This window comes from Pogoniulus pusillus, chromosome 8, assembly GCF_015220805.1.
Source record: "Pogoniulus pusillus isolate bPogPus1 chromosome 8, bPogPus1.pri, whole genome shotgun sequence".
Lineage (NCBI taxonomy): Eukaryota > Metazoa > Chordata > Aves > Piciformes > Lybiidae > Pogoniulus > Pogoniulus pusillus.
The window spans coordinates 11,477,328-11,501,982 of NC_087271.1; the positions used below are offsets into that span (position 1 = coordinate 11,477,328).

The 24,655-nt window shown below is 41.0% G+C and overlaps 1 protein-coding gene across 4 annotated transcripts in view; it reads right to left on the minus strand.

The window, feature by feature from the left end:
* MTA1 (metastasis associated 1) overlaps positions 1 to 24,655 on the minus strand; it is a 92,913-nt gene that overhangs the window by 51,685 nt on the left and 16,573 nt on the right. For all 4 annotated transcript variants that reach the window (XM_064147203.1, XM_064147204.1, XM_064147205.1 and 1 more), the window contains exons 2-7: positions 21,954 to 22,021; positions 19,532 to 19,625; positions 12,529 to 12,655; positions 12,295 to 12,358; positions 6,416 to 6,533; positions 4,781 to 4,883 (exon numbers count right to left, since the gene is read on the minus strand). In XM_064147203.1, the coding sequence (XP_064003273.1) occupies positions 4,781 to 4,883; positions 6,416 to 6,533; positions 12,295 to 12,358; positions 12,529 to 12,655; positions 19,532 to 19,625; positions 21,954 to 22,021 (574 nt within the window). The remainder of the gene's footprint in view (positions 1 to 4,780; positions 4,884 to 6,415; positions 6,534 to 12,294; positions 12,359 to 12,528; positions 12,656 to 19,531; positions 19,626 to 21,953; positions 22,022 to 24,655) is intronic.

Sequence of the window (24,655 nt, forward strand, 5' to 3'; positions counted from 1 at the left end):
CCAAGCAGTGCAGGAAGAGAAAAGGTAAATGTTTAAGCAGTAGTCGTCATCAATTATCTCATTTGGCCAAAAATAAAAACCTCCTCCTTCACCCTGCTTGAATCTGTGGTGATTCACACTTAGTCCTTTCCCCAGACTCCCAGTTGCTATCTCTACAGCTTCACAACTCCCCCATCCCCAGCTTTAGCTGAACTGTGGCATCTAATGATGAACTGCATCAATCTGCTGATTCTAGACAGCAGCAATACTAATCTTCTCAGTAACTGGGGTCCAGTGGCCATGAAATTATAGAGTTCTTAATATATGGAGAAACCAAGAGGGGCATCAACAGAACCTCCACACTGGACTTCCGAAGGGCAGACTTCAGCCTATTTAAGGAACTAACTCAGAAAGTTCCTTGGGAAAGAGCCCTTAAAAACAAAGGGGTACAGGAAGGTTGGACCTACTTCAAGAAAGAACTCCTGAAGGCACAGGAGAAGCTGTGCCATTGCACTGGAAGATGAGCCGACGAGGGAGGCAGCCAGACTGGATGGGCAGGGAACTGCTGAAGGAATTAAAGATTAAAAAGAGAGTGTATCACCTTTGGAAAAGAGGGGAGGTGTCCCAGGCAAAGTTCAAGGAAGTTGTTAGGTCTTGTAGAAAAAAAATTAGAGAGGCAAAAGCCCATTTAGAATTTAGGCTGGCCACAGCTGTCAAGGAAAATAAGAAATGTTTCTATAAATACATGAATGGCAAGAGAAGGGCCAAGGACAACCTCCAGTCCTTGTTAGAGAGGGGAATAGAGTGACAAAGGATGAGGAAAAGGCAGAGGTGCTTAACACCTTCTTTGCCTCAATCTTCAATAGTGGGACAGGTTGTCTCCAGGACAGCTGGACTCCTGAAGTGGCAGATGGAGTCAGGGTCCAGTATAGTACCCCTCTAATCCATGAGGAAGCAGTAAGGGACCTGCTGCGTCATTTGGATCCTCACAAGTCCATGGGACTGGATGGGATCCATCCCAGGGTGCTGAGAGAGCTGGCAGCTGAGCTGGCCAAGCCACTCTCCATCATTTATCAACAGTCCTGGCTAACTGGAGAGGTTCCTGAAGACTGGAAGCTGCCAATGTGATACCCATTCACAAGAAGGGTCGTAAGGAGGATCCAGAAAACTACAGACCCTGTCAGCCTGACCTCAGTGCCAGGCAAGGTGATGGAACAGGTCATCTTGGGTGCCATCACAAAGCACCTACACGATAGCCAAGGGATCAGGCCCATCCAGCATGGCTTTAGGAAGGGCAGGTCCTGTCTCACCAACCTGATCTCCTTTTATCATCAGGTTACCTGCCTGGTGAATGTGGGGAAGGCTGTGGATGTAGTCTACCTGGACTTCAGCAAAGCCTTTGACACTGTCTGCCACAACAAGCTCCTAGTCAAGCTGGCAGCTCATGGCTTGGACAGATTCACTCTGTGCTGGGTCAAGAACTGTCTGGATGGCAGAGCCCAGAGAATGAATGGTGCCACATCCAGTTGGCAGCTGTCACTAGTGGTGTTCCCTAGGGATCAGTGCTGGGCCCAGTCCTGTTCAATATCTTTATTGATGATCTGGACGAGGGGATTCAGTCCAGCATCAGTAAGTTTGCAGATGACACCAAACTAGGAGCAGCTGTGGATCTGTTGGAAGGTAGGAGAGCCCTGCAGAGGGACCTAGACAGGCTGGATGGGTGGGCAGAGGACAATGGGATGAGATTTAACAAGGACAAGTGCAGGGTTATGCACTTTGGCCACAACAACCCCAAGCAGCTCTACAGGCTGGAGACAGAATGGCTGGAAAGCAGCCAGGAAGAAAGGGACCTGGGGGTACTGATAGATAGTAGGCTAAAGATGAGCCAGCAGTGTGCCCAGGTGGCCAAGAGAGCCAATGGCATCCTGGCCTGCATCAGGAACAGTGTGGCCAGTAGGACAAGAGAGGTTATTTTTCCCCTGTACTCAACACTGGTCAGGCCACACTTGAGTGCTGTGTCCAGGTCTGGGCTCCTCAATTCAAGAGAGATGTTGAGGTGCTGGAACGTGTCCAGAGAAGGGCAATGAAGCTGGTGAAAGGCCTGGAACACAAACCCTATGAGGAGAGGCTGAGGGAGCTGGGGTTGTTTAGCCTGGAGAAGAGGAGGCTCAGGGCAGACCTCATTGCTGTCTACAACTACCTGAAGGGACACTGTCGCCAGGTGGGGGTTGGTCTCTTCTGACAGGCAACCAGCAATAGAACAAGGGGACACAGTCTCAAGTTGTGCCAGGGGAAGTATAGGCTGGATGTTAGGAGGAAGTTTTTCACAGAGATAGTGATGGGCATTGGAATGGGCTGCCCAGGGAGGTGGTGGAGGCACCATCCCTGGAGGTGTTCAGGAAAAGACTGGATGAGGCACTTAGTGCCATGGTCTAGTTGACTGGATAGGGCTGGGGCATAGGTTGGACCGGATGGTCTGGGAGGTCTCTTCCAACCTGGTTGATTCTATGAAACTCTCATTACAGTATCCACCTTCAAACAGCTGTGCTGGCAAACCCAGCAGGCAGCAATGGATAGCAAAAAAGAACTACCAAAACCAGCTCTGCCACTAAAAGCCTACACAAGCTGGAAAGTTCCATCACAAAGCATCTCTATGGTCAATCTAAACCAACCTATATGCAAACCCCTGCCTGCCAGGGCACTTCCACTCTCTTGCTTCCTTGTTAGGTCTTTCTGACACCAACATCAGACCACTGTGTGGCTGAGTGGCAGTTTGAATCAATCCTGCTGAAAATTATCCCAGAAAACAAAGTTTGAATCTTTCCAGTGTGTACTGTGCTTCACTTGATTAGAAGCAACTGTGAAACCTGAACATTATCAAGAAGGGAGCCCTTGAGAAGCAGGGATACCCTTTGCTGGAGACATTCCATTTCTCCCCATCACTCCATCTGTTCCACATCACTGGATGATCCTCTCCCCATTTTCATCCATTTCCCTATGTCCATCTAGTCAAGCAGAATTAATCTCTTGACACAAATCACTTAGTTCAGCTAGTGTGGCTTTACTGTTGGCACAGACCAAGAGAAGCAGCTATATATTGTGTAAGCAGCACAGCAAAACTTCCAAGCACCTAAATTTGATGGCGATTCTACAGTGTAGCCAGAACACTATGAACTTTATGAACCTTAAAAAAGTCCATATGACAAAAAGCACATGCTTAACCAAAGGTAAAAATAAAACACTGGATTCTGAACTGTGATATTTTCTTCAGTCTGGACTGCAGTTACCATTTTTTGTTTTAACCAACCTAGTTTCACTCTTGGCTCTGTTACTGGCCTCTCACACAAGGCCCGAGTGGCCACGCAAAGGCTTTTAGGTGCTGCAATTCAGATTATTCATGATAAAAAAAATTACCCAAAATTCCTAATAGTAGCAAGTTTTATCTTCAAAGTACCTGGAAAAAATGTTTTGGTTGTGTACTTTTGAGTACACATGCTTCTCATCCTGAATACTTAAAACATTGCATTCCACCATCTCCTTCATTTACCTCAATTCTTTTTTTTTTCCCTTTCCCAGTATTTTCTTGACCTTGCACCACTCAGCATGCTGAACACATTAACTGCTGTTTGTTACCAATGCACCCTCATTGCATCATCCAATATCTTCAACCAGAACTGAAGGGCTCCGTCCAGGCAGCTCTACCACTACCTCTCTGGAGAACATCCCATGAACTTACTCCACAATGGGCACAGCAATGCCACGCTCAGCAAAGTTCAGGAGGAAATTCAAAGCATGGCAACTCAAGAGGGTAAAAAGAAATTAACTAAAAGGCTGACATAAATAGTGCCCAACTCAACAGAGTATCTGAAATACAGACTTAACTCTGTTTCCCATAGCTAGAGGGAGGGCTGCCTGCTTCAGCCAAGGCAAGTCTGGGTTCACGTCTGTCAGCTACCATAACCAATGAACAGAACTCTCAAGACCGGTAAACCAGATATGGCTAACAGCTTGTAAAACTTTATGCACTCCTCTCAACCATATCCAATGGTAACTTGCTCCACTGACTAAAAAGCAATCAAAGGGTCCAATTATCCATCTACTTGCACCACTTCCCACACATACAGTCCTAGAAACTTACCTGAAAGAGAGAATTTGGAGAGCGTTACTTTTTCTTTCTCCTCCCCCCTCCCCTCCAAATGATTCAGTCACCAGTTGCTATCAAGGCCTAAAATTTAGTTTAGGCCTGTGTTCATGCAAATATGTATCAATGAGAAAGTACAAAAATATTTTGCTTTTGGCTTAAATGAAAGCACACATCTCACCATCTGTACAGACTTTATCATGTCTACCTATCGGAACCCAGGCATTAGAAAGCATCCAGGCATTAAAAAGCATCCATGATCCATCAAAAACACTTTAGCAGAATTCTTGGCAAAAGACTAACAGACATTAAAATGTCACAGGACTTGAAAATGGAGAAATGGACATAAGCTATGAGCTGTCAAGAATTCAGTTCTCTAAGCCTTCTGTGTACTGCCTGAAGTATCTGAAAAACCTCGTCAATTACAGGATAGTTTTCACATGCCACTCGCTTCTCTTTTATAAAAGCAATAACTAAACTGTAAATTTGTTTCTCCTGCAGCTCCCAGGAAGACATCTAATATGTCTATCATTTCAATGGAGCAACGAAATCAAGCAACCAAAACCAGCACTCCAACTGGGAAAGCAAAAAAGAGCACAGAAAGCGCTTGGAAGAGTTGTTAACATCTGCTTATTCAAAAGAGAGGTAAAATGCTCTTACCGTGCTACCACCAGGAACTGGTCTATCTGCTTGTCTACTAGTGGGTTAAAGGCTTCCCAAACTTTTGTTTCCAGTTTTGACTGATCTCTTCCATCATCCTCACCTGGTTGATAAACAGATCAGAAACGGTTGGTATGGCTGTTTCAAAATATACTTTCTAGATTTTCTTTTTACCTCACAATAACTTCATTGCTACTTTGCCTAACAGGCCACTGTGAAAATGTCATTCACCTCTATCCATGACAGTTACAGATTGACAGTTTGTCTGACTCAGGCAATCAGAATTTCAATAAGTGGTTTTCAAGAGCACATGTAATGGGAAATAGACTACATCCCTCTCCCATACTGACAGCCCCTCTTTAACCTCTCTTCCCTTCTCTTTATCTTGCAGCAGTTCCTGGGGAAAAAGAAGGACACTTGTAGCAGTGCTCAGCCAGTAAAGTGTAGCTGGTCCATTTGGATCAGCTGCTTGCCAAATGGGAAACTGTGGCATCAGACTCACTTGCTTCTATTTTCCTGACTCTACGCAAACCAAAACACCTTGGAAAAACACAGAAGCTACTGAGACTTATTTTTTCTGCACTCTTGAAAACATCTGGAGATTATCGTTTTCTAAAGCTGCATGTTGGTCCACTGAGGGAAAAGAATGCCTTTCAAATTAGTTCATCCTCACTTCAGCTTGCCCAGCTGCTGAATAAACACCAGTTTTATAGACAAATTAAACAAGATTCCTGAATATTTTGTTTGCATTTTCTAACATAAAGCTAACAGCATCAGCAAAGCTCCTAAGCAAAGAGAGAAGCTTCTCTTTGGACTCATCTCTGCCCAGTCTGGAGAAAGTCCTTTCAAACAGGGCCACAACTCATACTCTATTAGAAATGTGCTGAGAGACCTTTCCCCATGCATTACATGAGTCTCAGAAAGGTGCAGTTAGATGCCATCACTCCCAGTTTTTCCATCCACTTCTGGAGTAGCACAAAGACAAATAAAAAGTTAGCTAATGTTTGGTAACTAATATCAGTTACTGCTACTGCTCCCTTTTCTTTGGGCCAAGGTCCTAGTGGTTCTACCACTCCATGATGCAGTGGGGGCAGCCTGAGTCTTACAGCACATTCAGGCCAGCAAATTCTTCCTCCTGCCTGTTGTGCAGGTGAGAAGCCTAGGCTGGCAGCCAACACTTGGGATGGGGAGAGGGCTCTGAGAAACAGGCAGCAGAAACAGGCAAATTGATGAGGAGAGACAGCATTTAATTGGCAGTAATTTGGAAAGGGTTCATAAAGGGAAGGGGGGCTTGATTAAAAACACAAAAGGCTTTACAGAAGCAATGAAAATTTGTGTTTCCCATGGAAATTCTGAAATCTCTTAATAAAAAGTGTGCAGGCTCTGAGAGGGGCAATTAATTCAATTTGCTTCAACAACTTCTATGATTTGGACAAACGCCCACTTAAAGACTGGTTTGAGACAGAACTAATTGCATTCAGTGGGCAACAGCTCAGGTCACCCAACAAATCAGGCCATCGTTGTATGCATGACCTGGCAGTTGAAGCTTCCATCTCCCACACCCACGCAGGCTGCACACAAAGTGGCTACATTTGCCATGGCCTCTTGGCAATTTAAAGAAATTATGGGAATTACCCTCCTTTAGTAAATCTGTTATATCTGCCTGGTATCTGTTTCCAACTCGAATCTCTCCTTTATCAGCGAGCAGGGTCTTTTGTTGAGGATCATACACTAGTGAATAAAAGAAGAAATCCTAGAAATAAAACAAGAGCAAAAAAAGCAAACAGTATTATTAGCTTTTACTTTCAGCTTTGCATATATACCACCAACTTTTACAATGTAAGTTTGTTACCTATATAGATATTCTTAATGAGGTGAACCAACAATAAATCATAGAATCAACCAGAGTGGACAGTTTAAAACTCCTCCCTTATATGCTGTCACTTTCCTCTATGTTATGTGTACCAGCCTTCCTCTAAAGCAGCCATTACCTTGAAACAGTCTTTGAAGTGAATGAAGCTCCTCTTGCACAACTGAGGCTCAGAAGGGCCAAGAGATAATTTTTAGTAATATCAGCTGTTTCAGAACACAAAATTGCACTTCCCATACACCAGTATCAGATGCTAGTGATGTATCTGCACAGAAATACTGGTACAAACTAAAGCATAACTTCATACCAATGAAATACTGCATAGACATGAAACTTCAGACCATCTCTGTGGTCTCTGCTGGACTTGCTCTACTCTGTCAATGTAGCACCTTTGCTACAATGACCGGCTGAGGGAGCTGGGGTTGTTCAGTCCAGAGAAGAGGAGGGTTGGAGGAGACCTAACAGCAGCCTTCCAACACATGAAGGGGATCCTCAAGAAGGCTGGAGAGGAACTGTTTACAAAGGCCTGCAGTGATAGGACAAGAGGCAACAGCTTCAAACTAAAGAAGAGCAGATTTAAATTGGATGTTAGGAACAGGTTCTTTACCATCAGGGTGGTGGAACAGCTTGCCCAGGGAGGTGATTGGGCCCCATCCCTGGAGACATTCAAAGTCAGGCTCGACAGAGCTCTGGGCAGCCTGAACTAGTTGAGGATGTTCCTGCTTAATGCAGAGGGGGTTGGACTAGATGACCTTCAGAGGTCCCTTCCAACTCTGGCATCCTATGATTGTATGATTCTAATGCTTCTCTGGCACTGGGAGGACCAAAGCTGGACATGGCAATCCAGAAGTGGTCTTGTAAGCAATGAACTGAGGTGACAAATCAGTTCCCTCCATCTGCTCAATAAGCTCCTGCTAATGTAGACTACAGCATGCTTGGCTTTTGACACAGAGATGCACTACTAACCAATTTGTCCAGCACCGCCTAAGCTGACATCACTATGTTTCTTTCTGCTCATTACTGGCAGGGGGGTAGCAGATTTGGCAGCAGCAGTAATTAGCTGCAGGTGACAATACACTAATTTGCCTTTACTGTTCAAATAGATGAGGAAATGGCTGAAATGCTGCTTGGTTTCTGTTGCCTCCATGTGTAAGATTAAAGCAGAAGCCATATCTGAATAACAATGTCCTGTCAAGCTGGACAAAGGAAACACTCCAAATTTAGGAACATTGAGGTGCTGGAGCCTGTCCAAAGAAGAACAACTGAACTGGTGAAAGGCCTTGAACACAAGTCTTATGAGGAATGGCTGAGGCAACTGGGGATGTTTAGTTTTCAGATGAGGGGGCTGAGGGGAGACTTCACTACCTTCTACAACTACCTCAGAAGAGGCTGGAGCAAGGTGGGGGTTGGTCTCTTCTCATATGCAACATGAGGAAGCAGCCTCAAGTTGTGCCAGAGGTTCAGATTGGATATTAGAAAAATTTCTTCACAGTAAAGGTTATCAAGCATTGGAAAAGGCTGCCCAGTAAACTGGTGGAGCCACCATCCCTGGAAATATTTAAAAGACACATGGATGTGGTGCTCAAGAACACCATTTAGTGGCATTGGTTTAGCAGCAGTGGTGGGATTTGAGATCCAAGATCTAGAGCTCACAATGTTTCTTCCAACCTCAATAGTTCTATGGTTAAAACTGTAACTACTCAAACCTGTACAGTATAAATAATTCATCTTTTCTGCATGGATAAGTACTTAGCTATACCTATGGAGAGACACACTGGAGGCCAGGTATGCTCCAAAGTCAAGCACAGGATGAGAGACAGAAAGAGAGCTCTAGTATGACAAGAAATAAGAGACCCTTCATCACCTCTGCCCACAGCAACACCATCACCAGGAAAGACAAGTGCTTCTGAACAGAGACATAGGATATGCTATGTGCCATTTTTCACATCTCAGGTTTCCATCTCTTCTTCCCCATATTTTCTGTGTCAGTAGCAGGCACCCTGTTAAATACATCTCACCTCATGCTCAACTCATTTTCCTTTTCCCTATATTTGTATGTGTTAACAGCATGCCAGAAGAATTAGGGCAAAACTGGCATCAGTTCCAAGCCCTGTTCATCCTCACAAGGAGGTGGTGAAGGAAAAGAGCCTCCCAATCTGTCATACAAAGGAAGAATCACTGGGAGCTTCCCCAGTAACATGGCAAAAACACTGGGGGCTAGGGCTGCAAAGATACAGGCCAGTTCTGTTCACCAGCCCTGCACATTACACTTCTTAATCTAAGGCTGATGCCACAGAAGTAAGGGCTCCTGTGTTTTCTTTACATATATAATACCTCCAGTCAGAGAAATTAAAGACTGTTAAACATGGCATCTCTGTATTTTCTGTTCTAATTTTAATAAACCCCAGCATTTTTCCAAGAAGAAATCGACATGGTGGGGAGGGAACAAAAAAAAACAAAACAACAAACCCCCACCACACTAAACCAAAACCACCCACAAAGAGCCAAGCAAACCAGCTAAACCTGCTTAACTACTTAAGAAAGCTGCTGCATAAAAAGGTAGCAGCACAGCACAAGAGGCAATTCACACCCATCTCCTCCAGCAGAACACAGGTTGCTTCCCCACCATGAAAGCATGAACTTCAAGGGCAAGAACAATCTCATCTTGTATCATGGTAACAAGATAAAAGTCATAGCTAACACTAGGCAAAATGCTGTTCCAACATCCAGACGAGTCTACCAGGAGGGTTGTCTGTGGTTGGGTTTTAGGGTGGGAGGATACGATTGAATCTGAAATGAATGACATTGCTGTATAAAATAGATGATATTTGATTGCTTGTCTTTTAGTGATTACCAGCATAAACCTTCCCTACAAAATAAACCCCATCCTTCTGTTTCACACTGTCTCTAGTCAAGCAGGTTCAATGAAAGAAATAAGGGCTCTTTTCCCTGACCAGAGCCTCTTCAACAGAGAAAAGATGGGAAATAAAGGGCCCAAGTTAGAACACAGGCTGTAATCCCCAGAGGTAATGCAATACCATTACCATCTTCCCCCACAGAAGCATAAAATCCAGATCATGCAAACTGAGTAGGATGCCTAAAAGCATTAATAGATGTCAGGTTAGTGCCAATGCAAACTCTAGTCCAAGGAACAAAGCAGACTGTCATGTAACACTAAAGCACACATGAACTCCCAACCACCACTACACAAGCAAGAACATCTTTTCAGCAGAGCTTCACAAGAGTAGTGTTCACAACAAAACAATATGGCTCTTTAAAATCCTTCATGTTCATTTTAGCCATCAAAATTGTGTATGCAGTTTTCAACAGCAAAGAAAAAGAAGCATTGTCTCTTTTAATTTCATATGCCAGAAATTACCAGCATTTGGAAAAACTAAAGTGGCCTGCCCAGAGTTACAATTAAGCCATGACATTCTCAAGTGTTAGACATGTACTCAGAGCTTTCCTACCCAAGTCCCAAGGCTACCTGTAGCTATACACCAAGAAACAGAGCCACTTAGAAACTGTAGAAGTGGAAAAACAAAATGAGCTCAAAGATAAAGTCCGGTACAGGAACAGTGGTTAGTTCTTTACAGCTTGCAAACATACTTTCATTACGTCAGTTTGAGGGAAGGAGGGAAATATATTTAACTAGAGAGCATTTTATTTTTAGGGGGAGTATTGAAAGGAACAGAAATGCCAGGTATCCTGCCCAGAAGGCAAAATTTACACAAGCCTCCAGATATATCCTAGTAGAGCAGTAAAATAGATGGTACAAATAAAAGTCTCCTGAAGAATATAGACATTTTGCTGTAACTGGCTGTGCCCTTGTCTTGATCTCCATGGGAATTCCAAATCTATAGGAAATTCAGGCTTTCCAGTTCCTTCTTTTTCTTCCTATTACTCACTCCTGCTACAAACCACATTTTTCCAGGCACAGTAAAAAGTCAATGCTCTCCAAGTTGAATGGAGAAATTTCTCCAAGGAAGAGAGAACAGAAGGAGGAAACCAGAGATAATACAAATGTAAATTTTGCTGTGCTTACTGTCACCTCAAAAATGTCTGCCTACGTGTGTAAGCTCTGCTGAGGCAGGCAGGATCAGGCTTAAAATATACTTACAGTGGTCATAACACAGAGAGAATCTAATGACAGATGCCTTAGAACTGCTTAGGCTTTATCGACAGAAGCCATGTTTAAAAAATTAAACCAAACATTTTGAAAGCAAAGAAGAGTTTAGGGACAGGGGGGGAAATTTCAAGAAACAGTTCAAAACAACACCAGTGTTAGGAACTCACCAAGCAGTGACTATCTCCTTTTCTCAATCTCTTTACCCTTCAGCCAAGCACATTTATGTTCTTGAGCTTTTCATTTCTTTACCATCTGCCCAAGTTAGTTTGCACCACAGCAAAAAACCATGCTAAGTGACAGGACACATTCAGGGAGCTCTCACATTCTGTGAAATTTCTAAGTGACTGCTCTGTTTTAAAAATAACTCACATCACTCATCTTGCATTTTGAGAGTTCAGAAAGAAGGATGAAAAAAAGAAATATCTTTCTATTTCTACATCTGCAACTGAGCAGTTGAATGATTAGAGGAAGCCAGCTCCCTTCTCTGTCTCTGCATACCTACTGGTAACATCAGTGATAATAAAAAGGTGTTGGGAGCAATCGAGAAAGAACATTTCTCAAAAGCTGGGTATGAGTAAATCTAAAATAATTTTAAGTTTGATTAACTTTTGTTTTCAAGTCAGCATATTCCAGGCTGCTAGCTGGTTAGAAGCATTCCTGAATACAACAGCCCTTGTTTGATGTGCTGCCAGTTAGCAGCCCTGAGCAGACTCACATTGCAGACTCACATTCCAAACAGAAACCCAGCTATTTAATCCCTGTGCTTTGTTTCAAATTCTCTTAAACTAGAATATCAGATCAAAATTAACCTTATACTTAAATACTAACAAAAGCTAAAACAGCATTTAAAAGGAAAGCCCAACTATGAGTATGCTCTGTATTCTGAACAACAATTAACAGAGCAAGACAATTCAGTTTCAAGTGTTTGGTATGAAAGGTATCTTTAAAGAGTCAGGTTGGGTAAATTTCTGCAGGACTTAAGTTAACTGAGAAGCTGTTTTTCAAGGATCTAAGTGTCTGTAATGGCATATGAAGTGCTACATATAAATATTTCCAACTGAACTCAAAAAGCAGGGAACTAAACTCCTCAAATCTGACACAAGATCAAGCTTAAATCATATTAACATAAATCTGCAAGATTTCAAGATAAAGAAAATACAAAAAAATACAGCCTGCTGGCTTGCTCCCTCTTATATTTACTGCATCTCCTACCCCACCTTATCTGGGGCATGAGCCTCCAGGTTTGAACTTTCTGACTGCCAGTGTCATGAGCAAGTAGAGCTCTCTTATAGAAGCGGCAGCTTACAGTCACAAGGATGTAAACAGCAGGTCTGGCCTCTAGAGTTGTACACCAGAATGAAAATTGCATGGGGCCTACAGCTTCCCAATGCCAATGCCCAGTATGTGCAGAAATGAAAGAGCCACTCTCCTACCAGAAAACTTGTGAAAGTCACCACCCCTAAATTCTGTTAAAATAAAATGTTGAAGCTTGACAATTCACAAAATGGTTCATACCTCCCGTTCCAGATATGATTTAAGGGATTCTGTCTCATTTAACAGAGTAACACTGCATTTGCCTCTAAAAGAAAGAGAAACATTTTATGAAGAAAGACTTTCAATGCTCACACGGTTCACAAAATGGCATTACTACAGTTGTACACAGAGTTTAATCTCACATTCAAGAATACTTGAATAATAATAATGCCATTTGTTTTTTGATTAAAAGCACTGGGAGAAAGCAGTCATTACCTAATGTGTGTGGCTGGCAGAGACTCCAGCTGTCGAGAGAGAAACAACTCACGATGTCGTAGCTGATGTTTCTGTTTCTCTGGTAAATCAACCATTTCTGGATTTTCCATCTCTTCTTCCATTTCTCCTAGTTACAAAGAGACAAAGTTGATCATCAAGAACAGTGTAGGTACTGCTCCTGAGCCAATCAGGATGAGCTGCTCCAAAATCTTTGTTAAACAGTACACATTATTGAGACTAAATCTTACTTCCTCTGAAACCTATTTCAGACAAGTGAACAATTAGGTAACTAGTAGAGGTTGCTTAAATGATGTCTGTGAAGAGCTGTATATATTTACCACTGGGATCAATGTATTCCAGGTGCCTGCAGGTCACACTGGCTCACCAAGCTGAAAGCCACACAGATCTGCCACCAGTAGACAAGCTCTGAAGGGAGCTGCTCTTGGAGACCATCACTGCACTGTTAGATTCACGAGAAAGAAGCTGACATAGCACGATCAAGGCAATAAAATCAAAGCCTTTCCTCTTTGTCAGGCATCAACTACCTTAGACTGTACTCCTCTGTCAAGGTAACTGACTGTGCTATCCCAACAGCTTTTGCACTAAATGTTCACTGAAAAGGTTGGTTTCCTTATTTAATGTGTTCTCTTCACCCCAACCATAGCCAGACAGAAGATTAAATGGAATGCCACCAGCTGCCTAAAGCCACTCTAGCAACCCCACCCTGCCCTATCACACCACACATTTGAGTGCAATGCTCCTGCATTTCAAAACCTTGCTTTAGTCTGCAGTCAGGATCTGCCACCTCAGGCTCTGAATTATTCAATCTCAACCCAACCAGTTTTTTAAACTAACGCCAAGCTAAACAAATGAAATCACACCCACACTGATACATAACTGATCCAAAACATCTCTAGGCACCTTGTAAGAAATAAACTACTGGTATGCTTTGTGTTCATCAGTATCTTGTCAATTATGCAAGATAAAGCTGTAACAGGCAAAATATTTTTTTAAAAAGCTAAGCTTCTCCCCAATGAAGGACTGGAAAACATTCAGACTTTTCCCTTTCCTAACAAATTGAGGCAGTTACTATATTTTCCAAACCTATGGGATAAGTTTCCCAGACTGTAGTAGAATGAGCTGTAAAGTTTCATACATGAATTGTAAAACTCTAATTTTATTGCAGTAGCACTCACAAAGAGCAGATTCGTGCCTGAAGCTTAATTTAACAGTTGTTGCCAAGAACCTTTTCTAGTCAGAAACACATACAGGCGTAGTTATGACTTATACACCCTTAAGATTAGTTAACTATAATCCTCACATATATCCCCAAAATAAAGCAATTGGAAAGGAGAGATCTCTGTTTTATAAAACACTAAAATTAGTTTAGTTTTAAATAGGCTGCCATTATGCCAAAGGGGGCGACAAAAAATTATATACCTTCAGGTTCCCCACAATTTATCACTGTTTTACTGTCCTGGAAAAAGATCTGTGGTTTATATGCCCCTCAGGTAAGCTGCTCCAGCAAGGAAAGGGAAAAAAAAGTAGCATAATTAAACCAGACTGCAACATACAATAGCTCTTACAGCACATGAGCTGTTAAGCATAAAGCAGTATGCACTCACATTTTAATACTTTCCTAGGAACTAGAACACCAAATTTATGTTTGTGCCACAGTTTCATGGTTCTGCAATTCATTTACTGAAGGGGATTCTGTTCTAGTTGAAAATTAATATTGTGGCTGCTGACCTACACTATAAATATACCAAGCAGCAATCCACAAACAAGTCAGCAAGTTGAGTTCCAGGCTAGTTTGACTAAAAACTGAAGGATGGAGAAATTAAAAGGCATTGAATGCCTACACTTATAGCAGGTTTTGGGAGAGGGAGAGTAGTGCACTGTGTAATGCAGGAAGAGTCCTTATAGGAGCAACCTAAAATAGTTAATAGCATCAGTATATGTAATAGCCTGAAGCGTTTAAAAAATTGTATCAACCACTACAGGCTGCTCAAATCTACAAACAAAATTAAACTGCCCAGCACAGCCAAGCTAACCTTGGGAACTGAATCCCTTCAGGTAGGTTTATCTTCAAACTAGTGGGGTTTTTTTTATGTCTCTAGCTTTTGTAATAAAGTAAGGATAGTGGGAAGTATACATTTTTTTCTTATGACAGTTCTGCTATGCACAGCCTTTCAAAGTGAGAAAACACACAATTTTTTTTCTTTCCTCTAAAAAGACAGACATCTCTACAAGTAACAAACAACTCTACACACACAGAGGCAAAATTGTCACAATTCTCAAAGACAGAGGTAGGAATATTTCAAGAAATAACAAAGAACACAAGAATCTACACAAGCATCTTCCCTCCTTTCTCCCACAGCCACGATTCAGTGCTAAAGAGGATGAATCTGGCAAATGCATTTGGAACCAAGGCAAGGAGAAAGCAGGGCAGAATCCAGCACAGAACCTCCTTGCCTCACTGAAGTCATGCAGAGTGGCTTTAACAAAAACTGTAACCAATACCCTGTCACTGCCTCTGCATAGACAGCAAAGGCTTAAGTCGACTATAAATCGCAGCAGGGGCTGACCCAAACTCAAGTTCCAGGACAAGCCTGTCTGACATAGCTGCATTTTACATTCTTACAGCTCAAGCTCTCAGTGAAGCAGACTGTATCTCTGAGTATGGCAGCCCTTGGGAAGTAAGGACCATAGTCTGCAGAATAAGGGGTATGGGCATACAGCAGGTGCAGTATATTTGGACTTCAATGCTCTCCTAAAGGCCAACTTAAAAATTAATCTCCTTGCTTGACAGATGTGATTGTGCAGATTTAAAACTAAACATTTTAATGCAAACAGGAGTAAATCAGCTATGCAGAACTAGCTGCAAAGTGTATTAGATTAAGTATTATTTGATTTTTGATAACAGTATCATCACCATCATGTTAACAAAACTTGAAGAAAACTTATATTGGGAATAAAAGACAGGCAGATTGGACACAAACAGCAAGCTCTGTGTGAAAGCTAACATACATGGGGGAAAATAATTAAAAAGAGTAAACTTTGAGTTGGCAGGAGAAACCCAAGAGGCAGCAATTGTAATTCAAAATGACTGCGTGTGTGAGATGTGAAATTAAACATCAATATTTGCTAGGCACCAGAAAGAATAGCAATTTGCTACAGATCAGATTAGGATTTCTACAACACCAGAGGTGAAAAGCACCAGTCCTCTTTCTGCATTCTGGATGTCGTACAGGTGGCTACATGGCAGAATTCAGAAACACAAAGGCAAACAAGATACAGAAATTAGGTTTAGAGAGCACAATAGCTTGGTAGACAGTCTCTAGTAGCATAAGAATTACCCAACATGGTTATCAATAACAAAAAATGTCAAGGAAAAAAAAAATTAAATAAGGTCCAAAAGTTTGGAACAGAGTAAAGCAAATGCTAGGGACCTGCACAACAGCTCCTTGGGTGGCAAACAAAGCTTATTCTTGGTGCTTTAACGTCTCAACTAAGCGGCTTGGAAGGATATTACAGAAGTGTTACATTTGAAGAAACAAACAATACAGCATCACATTCCTTTGCCCAGGTCCAGTACCAAAAGGTCTATGTTAAGCCTCAGCCTGCCTTATCCTCTCTACCAAAACCCAGGTTTTGATTCATAGTTAGAGGAATCTGTGAAAGTTTTAACAAATAGAAATCCTTAAATGTGGATGCTTCAGAAAGAGTCTGTTATATTATCAAGACCCTCTACTATGATCTCTTCCAAAACCTCTTGTGATCATCTTTTGCAGGCATGGCCACTATTAAAGGTAGAATATGGAGCAAAGAGATAGTGTCTGGACCTTCAGCAGAGTATTCCTCACTGTGTCATCCCCCAATGAGGAAAAAACACCATTTCCTACTCTCAGTTATGACAGAGCCAAAGTGTTGTTAGTAGATTAATGAAACTGATGTTCCTTTAATCCATATATGTGGTGTTGGAAGAAAATGGAGAAGAGGGATAAAATGGAAGAAATTAATAAGAATTCATTTGTGAAGCTACTGTCAAACTGCATTTAGACTGGAGTTACCTAAACTTGTAAACCTTCCCAACTCAACAGACCACTCTACCTGTTGAGGTACACAGGTCTCAGCCAACTCACAGACTGAGTGAGCAACAACACTTCACCACTGCAATACATTTAATTTTAGAAGCTTTGGCACTTAGAAAACCATGTAGCCATGTGCATCTGGCACCTAGACATCAGCTGCTGAAAACTAACCATAAACCTGCCAAACCAGTCAGCACGAACTACTCCGTTCTCCCATTACTACCAACTAGTCACTTATTCTTCTACAAATCAGGCTAACTTCTGATATAGCAACTGTGGTCATAAGGCAGATCACAAGTACTTGAATGTGGGGGGTGAATCGCTTGAAGGGAGGTCAGGAGGTTATATTTCTGCTGTTGGAAATATTTACTTATGAGAAACTATGTAAGACAGAGAATTATTCGTTTATATATAGAAATAGAAATCCATATAGCCATAGCATCCAACAGTAGCTTGAGGAGTAAACTTCTCTTCCACTAAGTTCTATCTGCAATCTTATTTGCATACAATATCTATCTTAAACCACTACAAAGTCTTTGGGCAAGAACACTAAATAGTCTCCTACCGGTGAAGCAGGTCATTTCACAAACAGGTGGAGAAATTCCCTACAATAACTTCTGAGGAGATTAAAGAGGCTTATGAATAAGAAGTGTTAACAATGTATGGAAGGCATTATAAAGTTGAACAATTTATAGGACAGCCCAGACAAGCTTTATATCCTGTGATAAAAATAGTAAGATCACAGACGAAATCCAAGAACCAGATTGCTTATATCAAGTACTATTTTACAGCCACCAACTACAAAATATGTTCCTCCCAAATAACTTCTTTTTATAAAGTTATGAGAAAAAGACAATGCATCTGAGACTGGTCTGTTTGAAACATCTGATGGATTAGGCAAGCTACAGCATAAGATGGGGGTGTTATATATTTTTTTTTTAACTTTGAAACATTCATTTGACAATCACCTTTTTCCTTTCTTTATTGGAAATGAAAGAAATATTACAGAATATATATGTATACACACACACACACATATACTTTCTCCATTCATGTTCTGACCATATCTTCCCATTATTTGTCTGTCTCCGTGCACTGATCTCAACAGTAGGTATAAAGGCATCTTAAAGAGAAGACTGTGTGAATCCAGAAATGTCTGCAGTCAAAAAGCTCCATTAATCAGCTGAACAAAGGCAGTTAAAAGATCAGTGATGCAGATACGTACATCTACTGCAAATGCATCAAAATGAGGCAACAGGAGACTTTATGGAAATGAACTCCAAGTCAGTAACAATGCTGACTATCTGTACTAAAATCTTAACATCCACAAAATTTAATTTCATTATATTGTGAAGGATGTATTTTTTTTTCCCCAGAGTGAGGAATTCATGGCTGTCCAAAAGCTTAATTTTACTCTCCTTCCTCCTTAAGAAGATCAGAAGCCACACAACAGCACATCTATCTAAATAAATGGGAGTCATTTAGTAACAATTTTATTCTGCACCAGAAGGAAACATAGTGGGAAAAAAATGTTAGTTACTAATGAAATTTAGACGAAGAGGCAGATTCAGTTTTCTCTGGTGGCTCTATTAACAGGATTATGCTATATAAGAATTTTCCCGTCTTTCAAACTCAAATGAATACGAACAATGAATTATTTGTTTGCATTCAAATCAAATCTTAGAATTTCTTACTACAAAAAGAATTCAGCCTTTGCGGGTTCAAAGAGCATTTTTATAGGTTCTGTGATTCTGTGGCGAGTTAAAACGTTTTTTCATCATCAGCCTCACACGAGTTTCTTTGAATCATTCTGACCGGGTTTCTTTACTAAATCTAGTGAAGTCTGATGCAGATGAAGGAATCAATAGTTATATTGTTTATGGTGAAGCTCCTGTTAAGCTTCAGTATTCTCAGATAAAATGAACACCGCTGCACTGCAGAGATACCAAATAAGCTTTGCCTGCTACCACAATTCCGTAGCCAAATTGCATCTCAATGCCACTTTCTTTTTTTCCCAAGATATGGTTGCAATGACGGGACTTAAATTATACAAGAGAAAATATTCACATATTTACAAATAAGAGGCCAGGTTTGTTACATGTTTTCCCCAACAGCACTACAGCACTGTGAACACAGCAAGACATTATTATTCATTGCTAAGCCTGAATTTAATCAATCCCTGCGCAGTACAAGGCTGTAGATCTGTGTTACATATACATCTCAGTCTATTCATATATATGCCAAGAAGCACATTAAAAGACAATGATGCTTGGCAGCTACATCGTAAGTTCAACATGCCCAGACCTGATTGCTTCTTTTTCATTTAGCTGTGTGCCTTGAATTACAAGGTCTGACACAGTCCTCCATGCTTTTTGCTATATTTTAAGCAATCTGAACTATAATATATCACATATTTCATTGCTCAGAAGTAAAAACACTTCAATAATTCTACCTGCCTAATCTTTTTCTCCCTTTCACCATGTCCGTTTTGGTAACTCTGGCTTGTTAGTACTGTGTCCATCACCTTGCATCTACTCAACAAACCAAATTAATACCAACAAGTAATACATGAGACAGGAAAAATATCTTATCTCATCCTTAAAATTAAAAAATTCACTTCTGTGGAGCAATGAAGATGTCTTTAGTCAGGTCCAGCTGAAAAGTTCTGTCTTGTCCCCTCCGTAATCAAGCTACACACTAAATGAGTTTTTAAAAGGTTTGAGGAAAAGAAAACAACAAATAAGGGAGGTAGGAGAGGGAGAGAGAAAACAGATTATGCATACTGCTGAAGATGACTGCAGAAAAGGGGCATTTAAGAATAATAACACTGGTATTTGTAATTGCAGTATCAAAGTTTCATCCATGTTTGGCAGTATGTGTAGAAGCAACCTGACCACAAACAGGCTTACTTGCATGTTTGTCAGCCAAGACAATAAGTGTACTTGATATGTCTCTTCTTCTGTAGAAACAGACCACCTTTGCTTCCACGTTTCCATTGGCAGTCTGAAATAGGAAATAAAAAGAAATGAGCACGAATGAAGAATGGAACTGCACACACTGAACTAGAAATTCCATTTCATTTGCCCAAGTCCTGCATATCATCACCTTTTAGCATCTTGCAGCTGCATGCACCTTATCTAACAGCTGGGACTTGATCTTAAAGGTTTCTTCCAATTGAAATGATTCTATGAGTCCATAACACACAATCTCCAGTATGATCCATTCGGCGGTAGGAAAACAGGTTTTGGGCCTTCCCTTTGAACTGTTTCTGTGGGACACCATTTCTAGGAGCTACAGATATTCTGAGGGGTGAGATAAAACCAAACCAACCCCACAACACTTGCCTGCAGCTACAACATATTAACAAGCCACTTTATTACTTTTTCAGGTGATGACTACATCAAGTAGAATTCAAAAGAATCTTTAAATTCTTAAATAAAATTAACTGTGAAATGCAACAACAGAATTCGAATTTAAGCTGCTCTCCAGACTATGTAGGACAGCAGAAAAGCAAGAAAGAACCAAGTCATTACTACTTTCACAAAAGAAACCATAAAAGATTTTCTTCCTGGTGAGCTAAACAATGGCCAACACACAAAAACCAGGCCAAACATTCCAAAAAGAGAACCAAAGAAGCTATGCCAGTGCCAATATACAAAAAAATACCCAAAGAATCTGATTTTTTTAAACGTTTGGCTTTTTTTCTTAAAATGAGATAGGTGTTCAACCACTTACAAGATGACACCTGAGAAATTGTGTACTTTATACAAAATACAAATCAGAAAGTGTATTTGCCCTACCAGTCCTAGCCAATATACTGTCTTTAAAGTAAGCAAACTTATTATGGAAAAAAAAAAAGGGTGTAGTGGACCAGCAATCTGTCCACAAGGAGACAAAAGTCAATATATATTGATTGTTGCTGAAATGCAAATGGAGGAAAAGTTGCATCTTTTAGAACACCAGTTTTGCCAACACACGCATAAAACCCCCAAATACAAACCAAAACAGACAACACATATATGCACAAATATTTCCTTTTGCAGCCTACCAGTTCTACCACTTTTTGGTACAGTCTGCAGAACTTCTACTGTTTTCTTTTGAATGATTCAGAGCTTTTGGGAACTAAAATACAAAGTCAGGGGCCATCTTGTTAAAACAGATACATACAACGTTGAATTATCTATTTCATTTAACTGCCCAGGCTTCATTTGTGAAATTTGCAGTGGACAAAGGCAACATGAGGCACATTCCTTTCAACCTGAAAGATTAATTTCCAAGAGTAGGTGAGAGAAACTGCAACTTAAGCAGGAGACACACCAAGATGAGAGATCCAGACTGCAAGTTCCTTTTTCAAAGGAGTGGAAGAATAGAGAAAAGAAGAACACAAGTATTATCCTTTCTTTAAAATTCATCAACAAATCTGAACTCTGAAAATGATGGAATACAGCTACTGATACTCCGTGGCTACAGACCCTCCAGGAACATTCTAAGAACTTGCTCCTTTTTGCTAACAGAGAAGATAAAGTATTTCTTCAAAAGATCTTCACGAAAAAGAAGGGGCTACAAGGATGTCTTAGCGTTCAAATTCTTTGTTTTTATGTAAGTAAGCTGCTTTATAAAAACATGTTTCCCCATCACCAGTGGCTGAAGAAAAAGATCTAATTTTAGTAAGTTAATTTCAATTCAAATTCTAACCAACGCTGTTGCAATCCCATTCCGTATGGACTGCAATGGACAGGCTGGTATTAAACCTGAGAAAGTGGCATGTTTAGGACACAGCTAAAAGCTTCCCTCCCTCCTCAACTACGTAAAATTTCAGCAGGGAGTACTTCAGCTTGTTTACCACACACGGGCAATTGTGCTTCTCTTTTAGAATCACTGAAAAGGAAATTTGGCAGAAGAAATAATAGACTGGCCCAAAGGGCACCCAGCAAAGACAGTCGAGGAAGCAGGTAATGGCTCCAAACCTTCCTGTTGAGCAAGTTTCCCCTAGGAAAGATCAAATTACAAAGCACTCCATCCTCCGGGCAAACTGTTATTTTATCTTCCTATCTCAAGATCCTGGCACGGAACTGAAGAACTGCAGAAACGTCCTGCCCTACAGGTGGGCATAATCACCTTGAGAATGACCTGCCACGGACGCTCAGTCCTTTCATACCGAAGGAGAACAACCCAGCAGGTCTCAAAGCATTCCAGAAAATTATCAGAACAAAAGTATTTTCAACCTTCTAATGACCAGAAAAGTGCTAAAGAATTGTTTTGATTTTAATCAACTCAAACACATCATAAATTCAATCATCTTCAAACATTTGATGGAAAAAAAATGTTTACCTTATTGAGCTCTTCTATTCTTCGTATCAAATACGGGTTACTTGAAGAATTTTCGAAGTAGACATAATCTGACAAAAAGAAAAAAGGCCCACTCTTAAAATACATACTGGTAGAAATCAAAACAAAGCCTCACAGGTAGACTTGTTGAGACACCATACTGAACTGATTTCCTGGCACAAGCAGTTATCTCAGATAAATGCAAGACTTCAAGGGAGGAAATAGAAAATCCATGCCAGTATAAGGAACACACAGAGAGAGAAGGCAACAAATCCGCTAAAAAAATATAAAAAGGAGCTCTACTGTCAGCCTGGTAAGTAAAGCATCTTCCTTCTCAGATTGTTACTTTCACACTGTTGTCTTTACTTCCTCCTCTTATCAAAACCCAGCCACTTCTCACTGGCAATATGTGATCTTTCCTCTTCCCCTCCATCTCACCTTTCACTTACTGCCCATTTACTTAGAATACAAATAGTTTCTTTTCTTCCTTGCTTATCTTTTCCTCTACTTCCTGATCTCTTACACCTATATTATACTAGAATACTCTCAATAAAATTCCATATATTAAACTAAACTGGTGAGTAACGCTTATATTTTCAAGCAAGATAAACATCTTAAGTTACAGGAAGAGAATTATTTATTTAGCCAAGGTAGTGCCTTAAAAAAAAAATGAGAGAAGCATCAAGGAGTGACATATAAACTATTTGCTGTTACTAATCTTAAACACTGCTTTTTACAGGTAAGGAAACAGAAGCTCAAGAGGCCTGAATGTCCTTGATCTTTATCTCCCAATACTCCAGAAAGCCGAATCTTAATCCTTACAGTGAGGTGAAGAGATGGCCGAATTCACCTTTGCGCAGCCAGCCACCCAGGCTGCTGGTCTTGCATGCAGATCTAACAGTGATTCCTTCTAATCTTCTGAATGTAAGGCGTTTTCCTGCCAGATTTCCCAGTTTATTTGTGTTCGGAGCAGAACACCCGTAGCCCCTAGGCACGACTAAGGTAATCCTGCAATGAACATTAGCACGGTGCTCTACTGATGAATGGTTGTTCGGCAATGCTTGCGTTTGTAAATGGAGACAAGTACCTAAACTGTCGGCCGCAAATCCCCAGAATGCTTGCTAAAAGAGCAGCTAATGTCAGAGATACTTTTGCCTCTTCCTCCGTTTAGGAAGATACAGTTCTCAAGAACCTCTGTGCTCCTGAAAAGCTGCAACCAAGAGAGTCAGTGACTCCCTTCTTATCTCCAGGGTGGCCAGGGAGACAGCAGAGCATTCACCCGACATGCTCTACAGGAGAATTTCCAGCTCCCCATGTCACTCAACCTCCGTTTTTTCTGACTCTTGCTTATAGCTGATGTCTCTATGTCTCCTTGGAGTTAACGGCCCAAGCTACTTACAATAGGAGACCTAAGAGCACAGCAGCAAGCGCTAGGCAAAGCCGGCAGGGCCTGAAGCTTGCATTATCTGCAAACAACTCAAGTGCTCTCACGTCCCTTTAACAGGACTGGGCTGCCTCAGAAGAGCAGTCACAAGTCCCAGGGATTACAATCCCATGAGTGACAATTTAGATATTAAAAAAAAAAAAAAGAAAGAAACAACAAACCACCATATTCCAGGAGTTATAAAGACACCTGGACCACGAAGCCTCAACAAGGTCTTTACTGAAGTGGTAAGCGACAAAGCTGCCGCATCAATACTCAAGCAGACGCATCTTGGATTCTACAACCATATGCAGGGCTAATAAAGCATAGAATGCTACACCAGATTTATTATATTTTTGTGCCTTCTGTGCTCTGGACCTCTCAGAATGATCATCAGCTATCTTCACACATACGAACACATATCTGAGCAACACCAAAACTTCCTTCCTAATTGCAAAAGTTAGTTCCTCTTAAATGTCACTTCCCTGCAGGCTTTAGACTGAAGAATGATCTCATCTAGAGAATTCAGATTGGACATCTGGTTTGTGGAAAAACAAAGTTCCCAGAAATGGTTAAAACGCCCAAGTTACCAGAACCTGAATTTCCACTCCCTGCACCCACTCTGTGCAACACACAAATGGGAAACAACAGGCTCAACATTACTATGACCAACTCTATCCAAAGTCAGAAAACCGAAACAGATATCTGACAGCTTCAGCAATAACAACTGCTGACTGAAATAACAATGACAGGCATTAAACAATTTGCAGATCAGCGGAGGAAACAGAAATCTTTTCTCCCACAGCAGAACTACCCATGCCCTACAAAGGCACTGCAGGGGAGGCTGTGGAAGTTTTGAGATGCCTCCAAGCTCACTGGCCACCTTTCACCACCTGAAGAAAGGACAAGTTCTTTCCCTCTACCTCATCCCCATGTTAACTGTCTACCCTTCCTTCCACGTATTTGGACTGAGGCCAAACCAAAAACTTAATCTGCAATTAGTGTTTACAAAAACGAAAAGAAATGTCAATTTCTGTCTTGAAATTATAACCTTGTCTAATTCTATGAGTTTCAGGTGACTGTTACAAACATTCACAATTGACACCATTAACAGATTCTCTGTGTGCACATATGTGCACATATTCTCACAGACGCTTTCTATCTCAAGTGAACATTAACTCATTTTTTCATGTAGCTACTGGTTATTGATTGCAAAATCTGGCCTGGATTTAAGAAAAGTTTATCACAGATGAATGGTTTACCAAAGAATAGCTCACAGTGG